General features: G+C 35.6%; 1 protein-coding gene across 1 annotated transcript in view; it reads left to right on the top strand.

Annotated features, from left to right (window-relative positions):
• Nucleotides 1–12664, top strand: part of PCCA (propionyl-CoA carboxylase subunit alpha) — a 358009-nt gene that overhangs the window by 206608 nt on the left and 138737 nt on the right. The window contains exon 18 of the mRNA XM_019754213.3: nucleotides 1091–1199. Within this exon, the coding sequence (XP_019609772.1) occupies nucleotides 1091–1199 (109 nt within the window). The remainder of the gene's footprint in view (nucleotides 1–1090; nucleotides 1200–12664) is intronic.

Raw genomic sequence — 12664 nt, 5'->3', positions numbered from 1 at the left:
TTATGTAGCTTCTAGGTTTGTCTCAAAGAGGGTTGGATTACTGGGGCTTTCTCTCCCCTTCAGTTTCATGACACACTGCACCTTTCACTTTCAGGAAGTACCAGCCCATAGAAAAATGTGCTGCAGATCTGGAAAGTGTTTATATTCTAATTATGAATATTTTTAGTCATTTCTATTTTGAGTAATTTTTTTAGACACAATGTTCAAATTCATTTTTTTCAAATAAATTTAAATACCTACTCAATCATTTTTTCTTTTGTGAATTGTACAAGTAGCATCTTATTGCTGCTGATGACCCAGCATTCAAATTGGCCAGACTGTACTATTTAATACTCTATTATTTGTGTATAGCACTGTGGTAAATAAATCGTGTTAGAAATTGTGGTGAGACTCCACAGTTCCCAACGGGAACCTGTTAACCTGCAGACCCTGGAGTACTGAACTCTGTCTTGACTCATACTTCTTGATGCGTTACACAGGTAGAGCAGATCTTCGTGCTGCACAACACCCAGCCAGACCAGGGGTTCTAACTAGGATTTGCTGGGCTAGACCACCGCCCCCAGGTCCTGCTGTATTATGGTAGGAAGTGAAGAGGGATCAATTGGTTGGCTGGTTGATGGGGATTCAAACCCTGACTGCAGGGAAGAGTATTTTCTTTTAACCCTCCACACTACAAAACGTGGCCTCGCCAATGTCCTAGACCAGTAACACTACCTTTCTACTTGCCTGTTATCCTCATTCTCTTTAAAAGTAAAGTTGGAGGTAGGGAGTGACAAGAGAAGCAGATGTGAGGAGCCTGAAGCTTTACCTAGAGATCTCTTTCTTATTTGTAATCGTTTTGTTCTGTGTATGATTGATATCTTTTTTTTCCCAATTAGACTATAGACTTCCAGTGAGCAAGGTTTTTTTTTGTTTTATTTGAATAATCCTGTACCCTCTGTCCCCCCCGCACGCCCCAGTGCCTAGTACAATACTAGCTCCATAATAGACACTTGATAAAATACCTATTTAATGACTAATAATTGTACAAGATAGAAACATAGATGTTAACATTATATATGTATGTAATCGACTGGTTAATTTCCCTCAGGACACAAGTTAACAGAGAATGAGAGAAGCCAGTTATTGGCCATCGCGGCGTCATTGTTCGTGGCATCCCAGTTAAGAGCACAACATTTTCAAGAACATGAAAATTCAAGGTATGTTATATCTTTTAAACCAGAATAAATGAGCAGAAAAATAGTGATTATCGAATCTGCATAGTAAATAGCTAGTAACAGATCTGATTGATCTCAGTTCCAGAACTTATTATGAGTGATTGGAGAAGTATAAGAAAGTGGCAGTGCTTAAAAATGGTATTGCTTTTATTTTGTTCAAGTGAATTTTTTAAATTCAGAAAATAAAAAAGGATGTTGGCCTTTAATTTGGACATTATTAGAGGTAAGAAGATATTCTGAAACCTTATGGAAATTTCTTCTAGTAATTTGTATTTTTTAATTCTGTTTTATGACTTTGTTAATCTTGAAAAAAGTTTTGAGAAGTATTATAGTACTTCTCAAAAATTTAGGAGTGCTCTTAGCAGTTAAAATATGTATATATTTGAGAAATTCATTTCTAGGATACAGGAAGCAATTATTAATAACATCAGTTAAGTTAGTTATTTGTGAGCCCTAAGTGTATGTTTTAGCTTCCTAGTGAACTAAGCAAAAGGGAAAACATGCTTTATCCAAGGGCAAATAAAACAAAATTGTTGAGACATTAATGCTCCTAAATGACAGGATTATTTATTATAAATGTCTGGTTACTTGATAGAGTAATCCTACTTTAGCAAGTATAATCCACTTCTTGCTAGAGTGATGCTGTTGATAAAATTATGTTACTTCAACTTCTTTTTCTTTCCTTTTGCTTTTCTACAAGAGGAAGAACAAAGATTAAAAAGGTAAAAAGATGGCAGGTGACCAAGCAGCTCTGAAGAGCACAATTCAAAAGCTTACACTACCCCTAAAGAATTAGGTAGAAGAAAAATTAATTTGAGTTCAGTCTATATATTAATGGCTAATGTAGTTTTACTCAGAAAATCTTGGAGTAACTAGTCCTCTTTTTTTGTTCTCATTCTCAAGACAAAGTATAGGAGACTTAACAATCTTTTTTAAAGTTATGATTCAGTAGATATCTAGGGAGAGATTAGAGAAAATAGAATTATCAGTAAATTACTAACTGACTGGAAGGAAGAGGAAAATGGGCAATAGAGACATGAATCTGGTTCCTTTTTTCCTATTTGTGTTGTCCAGGGTGGTAACCACTAGCCATGTGTGCCTATTTGAATTTAAATTAAAAATTTAGTTTCTTAGTCACATTTCAATGTCAATATCAATGTAGTTATTAGTCACCTTTCTATTTCCAGTGCTCCATAGCCACTGCTGTATTGTAGTTAGTGGCTGTTGTATTGGGCATCAGATAGAACCTTTCCATCATCACAGTTCTACTTTCATCAAGCCCTGTTGGGACAGTGTTGTTTTGGAGGGATGTATGTATAGGAGAGATCCTAGATTTTGTTTTAAAACCAGAATGATACCTTGTATTATTTTTTATTATTCTATTGGTAAATACAGTATTTATATCCTGATTCCTTTACCTTCATATGTTATTTGGCCCTGATTATTTCACAAGTCCCGGGTATAGCTAATGGTGAACTAGTTTGACCTTTAAGAAATGTGTTCAAGTTCTTTTCAGAGTGCTGATTTCATTGGTAAGACTCTGAAGGTAAAAAAGACAAGAATGAAAATTACCTATAATCCCACAAACTCTTTAATAACCACTTTTAACATTTTGATATGTTCCTTTCCAAGTATGTATTTGTGTGTATATATACGAGGTCTGGCAATTAAGTTCACGAATGAGTTGCTAGTCTTTTTTTTTGATATCAGAGGGATTACTCATTATGAATTTATACCAACTAGACAAACAGTTAACCAACTTTACTATTTAGAAGTGCTGAAAAGACTGTGTGAAAAAGTTAGACGACCTGAACTTTTCGCCAACAATTCATGGCCGTTGCATCATGACAATGTACCAGCTCACACGGTACTGTCTGTGAGGGAGTTTTTAGCCAGTAAACAAATAACTGTGTTGAAACACCCTGCCTACTCATCTGATTTGGCCCCCAATGACTTCTTTCTTTGCCCAAAGATAAAAGAAATATTGAAAGGAAGACATTTTGATGACATTCTGACTTCTTTCTTTGCCCGAAGATAGAGGAAATATTGTAAGGAAGACATTTTGATGACATTCAGGACATCAAGGTAATATGAAGCTAGCTCTGATGGCCATTCCAGAAAGAGTTCCGAAAATTGCTTTGAAGGATGGACTAGGTGCCGGCATCGGTGCATAGCTTCCCAAGGGGAGTACTTTGAAGATTTGAAGGTGACCATAGTGATATTCAGCAATGAGATATGTAGTACTTTTTCTAGGATGAGTACGTGAACTTAATTGTCCAATCTCATATATATGTCCATATATATTTATATATATGCATACATGTACATATAGACACATAATTAGAGTTATGTGTATACTGGGAATATAATTTGACTTCTGTTTTTTTTAATGTAGTATTATGTTGTGACTATATCTTTTCTTTATTCACTAATCTTTGGAAATATATATATTTTTTATTTTACAGAGAATTTAAAACATAAGTAAACCTTTGTCCTTCAAAAGATAGCATCAAGAAAATTACAAAACAATGTAGCAAATGGCAGAATGTATTCAGTGAGATATATCTGATAAAGAACTTGTATCTATAATGTATAAATAATTCTTACAACTCAAAAATAAGCCAAACAACCCAATAAAAATATTGTCATAAACTCTTTATCAAAGAAGTTATATGAATGGCAAACAACTTGATGAAAAGATGTTCAACATCTTCAATCATTAGGGAAATAAAAAGAAAAATCACAGTGCTACCACACTACACACTCATTATAATAATGTAGATCAAGTGGTGAGTTTTTAAATAAAGGTGGTATATCCATACAATAAAATACTACTTAGCAATAAACATCAGTGAAGTACTGATGCATGCATCAACATGCATGAATCTAAAAAGAAAATCATGTGAAGAGAAAGAAACCAGTTAAAGAAAACTATAATGTATGATTTCATTTATTTGAAATTCCTAGGAAAGGCAAAAGTGTAAAGACAGATCAGTGGTTGCTTGGGTGCAAGTGTTGATGCCACAGAATTACTTCTTTCTATAGTCTGTGTCCAAAACCATAAACCAATAATTATTTTAAGTGCATTAGTCTGTTAAGTAAGGTAGAAAACAAAATGTAGAGTTCCAACCAAAGTTACAATACTAGCTTTTAGTCTCATAGTTGGTTTTTTCTAATGTATTAATCTCTTAAGTCATGTGGAGAACAAGAAGTGGAATTAGACGCTGTTGTTACTAGCGTTTATAAGTGTCCATGTATTTGTCTTTATTGAGGTATTTATTTTTTCATGTGGCTTCTTGGTATTGTGTGCTTTCATTTCAACCTGCATAACTGCCTTTAGCAGGTCTTACAAGGCAGGTCTATTGGTCATGAACTCCCTCAGCCTCTGTTCATCTGGGAATGTTTTACTTTCTCCTTCACTTTTGAAGGACAATTTTACTGGATTTAGGATTCTTGGTTGACAGTTTCTTTTTTCTTTAAGCACTTTGACTATATCAACCCACTGCCTCTGGCCTCCAAAGTTTCTGATGAGAAATCTGCTGATAATCTTATTGAAAATTCCTTGTATGTGATGACTTACTTCTCTCTTGCTACAATACTTTCAAGATTCTCTCTTTGTCTTTAAAAGTTTAATTATAATGTGTCTTGGTGTGGGTCTCTGAGTTTATTGTACTTGGAGTTCATTGAGCTTATTGGATGTTTATTTTCATTTCTGTCATCAAATTTGGGAAGTTTTCAACCATCATTTATTCAAATGGTCTCTCTGGCTCTTTCTCTCTCTTCTTTTGAGACTCCCACAATGCCTCTAGAGGTCTGCTTGATGCTATTCCACAGGTCCCTTAGGCTCTGTTCACTTTTCTTCAATCATTTTCTTTCTTTTTTTCAGACTTCATAATTTCTATTGTCCTATCTTCAAGTTGGCTGATCGTTTCTTCTGCCTGCTCAGTTCTGCCTTTGAATCTCTCTAGTGAGTTTTCATTTCAATTATTGTATGTTTCAGCTCCAGAATTTCTTTTTCATCTCTCTCTATTGCTTTATTTATATTTTCATTTTGTTTACACCTTGTTTTCTTGACTTTCTCCATATCTCCCTTTAGTTCTCTGAGCATCTTTAAGAGAGTTGCTTTGTAGTCTTCGTCTTGTATATCTGCCATTTGGTATTTTCCAGAGAAGTATTCTGTTGATTTTAAGTAGGGCATACGTTCCCATTTCTTTGTATGATGTGTGATTCTTTTTGTTGAACACTGACATTTGAATCTAATAATGTGGCAGCTCTGGAAATCAGATTTTTCTCCTTCCTCGGGGGTTACTGTTTTTGGTTATTTTTGTTTGTTTATTTGATTGTTGTAGACTATCTCTGTGCCAAGTATCAGTCTGAGATGTAAACATAAGGTCTTTTCAGGTCTTTTTTGAACCTTTCCTTGGGCATGTGGTCACTTTCTAATTTTCCTCATACACGTAGCTGTTTTTGAATGTCTTCGTGTTTAATGTCTGGCTCCTGAAAGGGGAAAAAGCAAAAACTGAAGTCAGGGGAAAGGGGCACTGGCTCTTCAGCCACAGGAGGAGGGGCTTGCAACAGTGAAGTGAGGTGCAATAACAATGGCTACTCTTCTCTTTGTCTTCACCTCTGTAATCAGAAGCAGCAGTCAGAGCACAGATCCCCAGTATTTGGAGGACAGAGTCTTTGTTGCCCACGCTAGCTTTCACAGCTATGTGCAAGCTGATTCAGGAATAAGTGCACAGCTATATGCTATGTACCTGGGGGTGAGGTAACGGGTAGCTGCTACAGTGCTAACAGCTGAAATTGACTGCAATTTACCATTCAAATTCCCTGAAAGTTGCAATTGGATTCCAGAGTTCCAAAATAGTTACATCAGACGGATTCTGCCAGTGCAATTGTTGTCTAGGTAGGAAGACAGACTCCTGGTGCTTCCTACTCTGCCATCATCCTAGAATCCTCCTTCTCTGATATTACTGTTGAACTCATTACCCTTGAGAAGTTACAAAACATTATATTAATGAAATATGTAGGCCAAAAGTCCAGTTATGTAGATATTGTGCACATCTTACCTGTTAGCAAATCATTATTTATTTTTGGTGAGTTTCATTTTCTGTTGAACTTATCACTTATTTAGTAGGCCAATTTATTGTGAAATTGCTACCACCTATAACAACAGAGACCTATACCATCTAGCAAAGTACAAAGCATAATCTTGTTTAGGCAAAGGGACTCTCAGTGAGTTTTGCTTGTTCGCTAAAGAGGTCCAGACACCACAGCTGATGGTTGAGTGTTCACATTTTGGCTTCAGAGTCCTGTTTTCATTATTGGCTTGGGGATGGAGTCTAAGAGTCAGCCTCCAGGTGTGGCTACATATTACTCTGTCATGGGTGTACTCATGTAATGTTTATGCTTCCAAGCCCAGTAGCCTGCAGCCCTTCCTTTGTGTTGCTTGTTTTGGCTGCTGATTTTATTTTCCCAATTTCTCTGTGGGTTTTACTCTTTCATCATTTATAACTTGGAAAAAGACATTAATAATATGTACCCATAGTATTTGGATAGTAAAAAGATAGCAGTGCATTTTAGAAAAAAAGAGAAGTTAATGTCTGAAACAATAGCAATTTTTCTTAGGATGACTAAATTTGGTGAACATAATTAAGTTTTTACATAAATACATGTTGACTTACCGTGGTGTTATTTTTCTTTATAATTGTTCTTAAATACTTTTATGGACAGAAATGAATCATTAAAAGTTGTGTTAAACAATTGCTTCATGTTATTTGAAGCTACAATTATTTTGTTGGCATTGTGGTTTGGTGTAATTTGTTTTCCTAACTGATATTGATTGGAGGAAAAAATAGTAAAGAAAACAATTTAGTCCCATTCAGTAATCTTTTATTTAGTTTTGCTGAAAAAGCCTGTTTTCCTTAGGTCCAAATGTTGTTGTTCACAAGTCAAGATTTGCCTTTCTGAGCTAGGCCCTCCCCTTGCTTTACTTTGATTTATGTCCACCTCTGCCATCCTAAGCTTCTTGGATGCTAGTGAGAATGCCACTCTGTCTCCTGTAAATTTCTGTATTTCTTCCTTTCCTCATTGGTATTTCTGCATCTGTTGCTTTCTTTTGGTAGGCTTGGAAATGGTGCAAATTGGCCTCCAGCCTTTCTTATGCTTTATCACTCAAACTTCCTAATCCATGATTTGATCCTTCTGTTAAACTATCTGACTAATGTATCATTGTAACGGTGATCACTTCTAGAGAGAGCCAGGGCAAGTTTTCTGGGGAGGGTAATAGCTGGTGACCAGTTCTCTCCCCTCACTGAGGGCTGTTTTTCGTCCCCAGATTACTTTTCATGTTGTGAGAATTTGGCAGGGCATGTGGCTCAGTAAGCCCTTGACTCCCTTTTAGGTGTCAGTCCTCAGGGCTAAGCCATGCTGAGGCTGATGTGGGCATTGTTATCTGTTGTTATATATTAAATGTACTTATTTTAAGGTATTTGAAAGTAAATGTTGATTCCCTGGGTTTTATAAAAGTATTATTTTTTACTGCAGGTACATAGTAAATTATTAGATTTTGATGGCCTCTTTTTGCTTGCGTTTTGCTTCCTTTTCTTTCTTCCTTTGCCTTTTCACTGTTCCCCAGAGGATGTGTTCAAAATCCTAAACACTTAAATCAGCAACATGTAACTCTGATCCATTTGGAATTCATTTATATGTATGTTGTGAAATGAGTTTCTTCTTTTTTTGTGATTTGGTAGTTTACTTATAAAATATTTCAACCTACTCCCCCCAAAATAATATCTCTTGCCTCAAGGATGGCAAGACAGAAATATATGAGTGTCTTAGTCACTTTGGGCCATATAACAAACCATAGACTGAGTGACTAAAATAACAAACATTTATTTCTTACAGTTCTGGGGGCCGGAAGTCTGAGTTCAGTGTGCCAGCATGGCGGGGTTCTGGTGAGGGAGTTCTTCTAAGTAGCAGAAAGCTTATTTCCCATATCCTCACATGGTGAAAGAGGGCAAGCTGGCTCTCTGGCCTCTACTTATAAGGACACTAATCCCTTCATGAGTACTCCACACTCATGACCCAACTACCTCCAAAGCCCCCTTTTCCAAATACCATCACATTGGGTATTATATTTCAACATATGAATTTGGGGGGATACAAACATTCAGTCAATAACAGTGAGTGTATGCTTGCTGTCAAGTGCTCTCTCTGTCTCTCTCTCTCTCTCCCTTCTCCTCTCCCTCTCCTTGTCCCTCTGTCCTTCCATCCCTCCATCCCTTCCCCTCTCTCTCACCCCACTCTCTCTCCTCTCTCTTCCTGCTGCCCTCCCTTTCTTCACTCTCTCTTCTTTCCCCACGCTCTGTCACTTGTGTGACTTGCATGCACATTCACAAACACACAACACACACATATAAGTAGGTGTGCATATGTTATATAAATGCATTCTGTGGTTAGTAGAAAATACTAAAATTTAGAATTAGAAGTCTAGATTGTACTCACAACGATACCATTTTTTAGTAATGTGACCTTAGTTATATTATTTTATCTTAAGCTTACCTGTAATGGGAGTAATATGTATTTTGTCCTGTTTCATATACTTTTGTGAGTTTAATTGATCCTGTATAATTATGTTTTAATATCCAAATTCTTTCACCTAATTTTTATAAAGAAATAAGAAATGAATTCTATGTTGTTGTATACAACCAAGTAAATGCTTTCTAGATAAGAAAAAAGAAAGCTATCAAGAAAAGAAACAGCATTTTTTATTTGTTTATATCAAATAGCTATAAATATGATAAGAATGTAGAAATTGGGATCTAGTTATCTTCAGTGAAGTAAATAATAAGATGTCTTGTATTATAATCCAGCAAACGAGACACCATTAGAATTGTTTTTAATGTTACTTAGTCAGATCATTTGTTTTCTTTTTGATTTCTTATTTTGTTTTTAAAAATACCTAAGATTATATCAAATATTTACTTTATTCTATTTCTACTCTTACATAGTTTACTTTATTACATTGCCATTTTGTATTTTAAATTTATTTTACAGGGTGATATGAGGTTGAGATCTAATTTTACTTTTTTTTATATAGTTAACCAGTAGAATCAGTCCCATTTATTGACTTGTCTATTCTTTCCTTATTGATTATTAAATCTCACATTCATCCCATGAAAAATTCCAAATATATTATGATCTCTTTCTGGGCTTTTCTTTCCATTTCCACTGTTTGTCATTCTATCCTTATGTTAATAATTGATTTTCTTTTCCAAAAATTTATTGATCATTCTCTGGCTGAGCTTTGAAAGCACTTTGATATTGGAATTGCCCTTAAAGTTATAGTAAATTTGGACAGAACCGACACCAAATGTTGAAGCTTTTTAAAAAATAGATGACTATATTTATTGAAGTCTCTTTGTTTCTGTCATTAAAACTTTATAATTTTTCTTACTGTAAGTGTATATTTCTTGTTTATTCTTAGGTAGTTTATATTTTTGTTTTGTTATTCCTAGGTTGTTTATGAATGGGATATTTTTCTCATTTTGTAAATGATTTGGTAAAGAGACACTAATGGTATTTGTATTTCTTTTTTTATTGTGGTAAAAAACACATATAATTTACCATCTTAACCATTTTCAAATGTACATTACATTAGTGTTAGCTGTCTACACAATGTTGTGCAACAGAGCTTTAGAACTTTTTTGTCTTGCAGAACTGAAACTCTATAGCCACGGCCTGACTTCCCGTTATCTCTCCCCCCAGTCTTGATACCCAACGTTTTAGTTTCTGTTTCTATGAGTTGGACTACTTAGTATTTCTTTTATAACAATTCTTCTTTCTAAACTTTTAAAAAATTAGTTTCAGGTGTACAAAGCAACATACTGGTTAGACATTTACATTCCTCACAAAGTGATAACTCCCTCCCCGCAAGCTACTACCCTTCTGACATCTTATATACCTGTTACAATAACTGACTGTCTTCCTTACGCCATACTCCACCTCCTGTGACTATATATATATATATATATTTACTTATAGTTGACATACAGTATTATTCAACTCCAGCTTCAGGTGTGTGGCTCAGTGGTCATGCATCTGCACAGTCTATGACGTGATCCCCTTGATAAGTCCAGTGCCCCTCTGTCACCCTGCATAATCTTTACAGCATTGTTGATTATAGTCCCCACACTGTATTTCACATCCTCATGACTATATTGTGTCTACTAATTTGCACTTTCTTAATCCCTTCACCTTCTCCCCATCTCCTCCCCCCTCCCATCTAGCAACCAACAGTTTTTTTTTCTATATCTGAGTCTATTTCTATTTTGTTTGCTCATTTATTCTGTTCTTTAGATTCCACATATAAGTGAGATCATTTGGTATTTGTCTTCCTCAGTTTGACTTATTTTCACTTAGCATAATATTCTCAAGGTCCATCCATGTTGTTGCAAATGGTGATATTTCATTCTTCCTTCTAAACTTTAAGAAGTCATTATAATAACTTTTTATTTGATTTCAAGAGGGACAATCATATAACCTACTGAATCACTTGGAATGCTTTTGGGTACAAGTAACTGAAACCCTGATTCAAACTAACACTGTTCTTGCCTCACGTTGAACAAGAGGTTCAGAGGACAGATGGGATGATGTTCGATACTTTCATCTGTTGATGCCACTTCTCTGCCGTTCGCTTTGCCTTGCTTCCTTCTGTGTATGGCCTTTATCATAAGGCTGTGATAACAGGACAGCTGCAGAAGTTTCAGAAGTCAAATCTAGATAAGGTTCAAAGGATTGTTTCTGTCTCTAAGAAGAGAGGAAACCTTTCCCAAATGTTACCCTGCTAGCTATTTCTCAGTTCTCATTAACCAGAAGTAAACCTCCTGTGCATTCCTAAACCAATCACTGAAAAGGGAATTGGATTATCATGATTATCTTGGACTATTTTTCTGCTCTGAAATACATGTTGAATAATCAACTAAAGTGAGCAGTACATCTTTTAATAGTAACCCATGCCTTCGTTTTTATGAGTTATAGTATTTATTGTTTATCTCTTATTCTACTGGCTAGAACTTCCAGTATAGTTTCATGTCTAAGAGCACAGGCTTTTGTGTCAGATACTTGGATTTCTCCCTGGTTTTGCCAATTCTTAGCTATTATCTTAGGATAAATTATTTCACCTCTCTTGGACTCAGTTTCCTCATTTGTAATGTGGAGATAATAGTAGTTCTTAAGGAGTTTTTGTCAATGTCAAATGAGATATATAATACTTAACATAATGTCCATCAAATTTTAGCTATCCCTCCCAATTTTCTGATTTTTTGTTTGTTTGTTTGTTTGTTTGTTTAATCTCTAATGACAAAGATTCTAGTTCAAGAGTAGTGGCAATGATATATATTTGTTTAATCCTGATTAACTAGAATGCCTTTAGTGTTTCAGTATCTACGGGTATGTTAGCTGTTTGAAATAGTTTTCATTAGGTTAAGGATGTATTCTTTTATTCCTTATTGAATCAGAGAATTAGATATGAATATTAAGTATTATTACATGTCTTTTAAAATCAGCTATTGATCATTATAAGAGTTGAGTTAGGAAACTTAGAGAATTTTGCAAGGAAGAAATGACTTGAAAAATCTTATCCTCATTGAGCTTACCTTCACATGGAAGCAAAACAGATCAGTAACATACGTAGTACCTCAAATGATGATAAATATTTTGGTGAAAAACAAAACAGGAAAGGGATATAGAACATACTGGGGGTGGATGGTAGGGTGATTGGCACTTTTAATTTGCATTAACAGGGAAAAGATGGCAGGAAGGATTAGCAAGATAAGAAGATTCACATGAGAGCAAAGACCTGAAGGAGGAAGGAAGTGAGCCATATGAATATCTGCTGGAAGAACTTTCCAGTCAGATCAGACAGCAAATGCAAAGCACCTGAGGTCAAAGTATGCCTGGTCTTTCTGAGAAATACCAAGGAGACCAGTGCAACTTGAGAGGAGTAAGCATGCTATAGAGTAGTAGAGATGGAAGTGTGTTAGGTAGGTTGTTGGAAGGACTTAGTTTTTACTGTGAGTGAAATGGGAGCCACTGCAGGGTCTTGAGCAAAGAAGAGCATGATGATGACACACGTATTAACAAGACCATTGTGGCTGCCATGTTGTAAGCGACTATATGAGGGTAAAAGTGGAAGCCAGGAGACCAGATAGGAGCTCTCCACATTAACACGTCAAGAAGATGCGGCAGATCCAGCAAAGGAGACTGAGAAGGAACAGCAGAGGAGACAGGTGGCAAAGTAGGTCGGGGTGGAGCTCAGAGAGCTAAGTGAAGAAAGGCTATCAATGAGGTAGGAGCGTTCAACTGAAATATGTCAAATGTGAAGAATGACTATTAACCATTGATTTTTAGCAATGTGAAGGTCATAGTAGACCTTGACAAGAGCA

This window comes from Rhinolophus sinicus, chromosome 16, assembly GCF_057876585.1.
Source record: "Rhinolophus sinicus isolate RSI-liver-muscle chromosome 16, RSI-T2T, whole genome shotgun sequence".
In the NCBI taxonomy this organism is placed as follows: Eukaryota; Metazoa; Chordata; class Mammalia; order Chiroptera; family Rhinolophidae; genus Rhinolophus; species Rhinolophus sinicus.
This window is presented reverse-complemented; position numbering and strand designations above follow the sequence as displayed.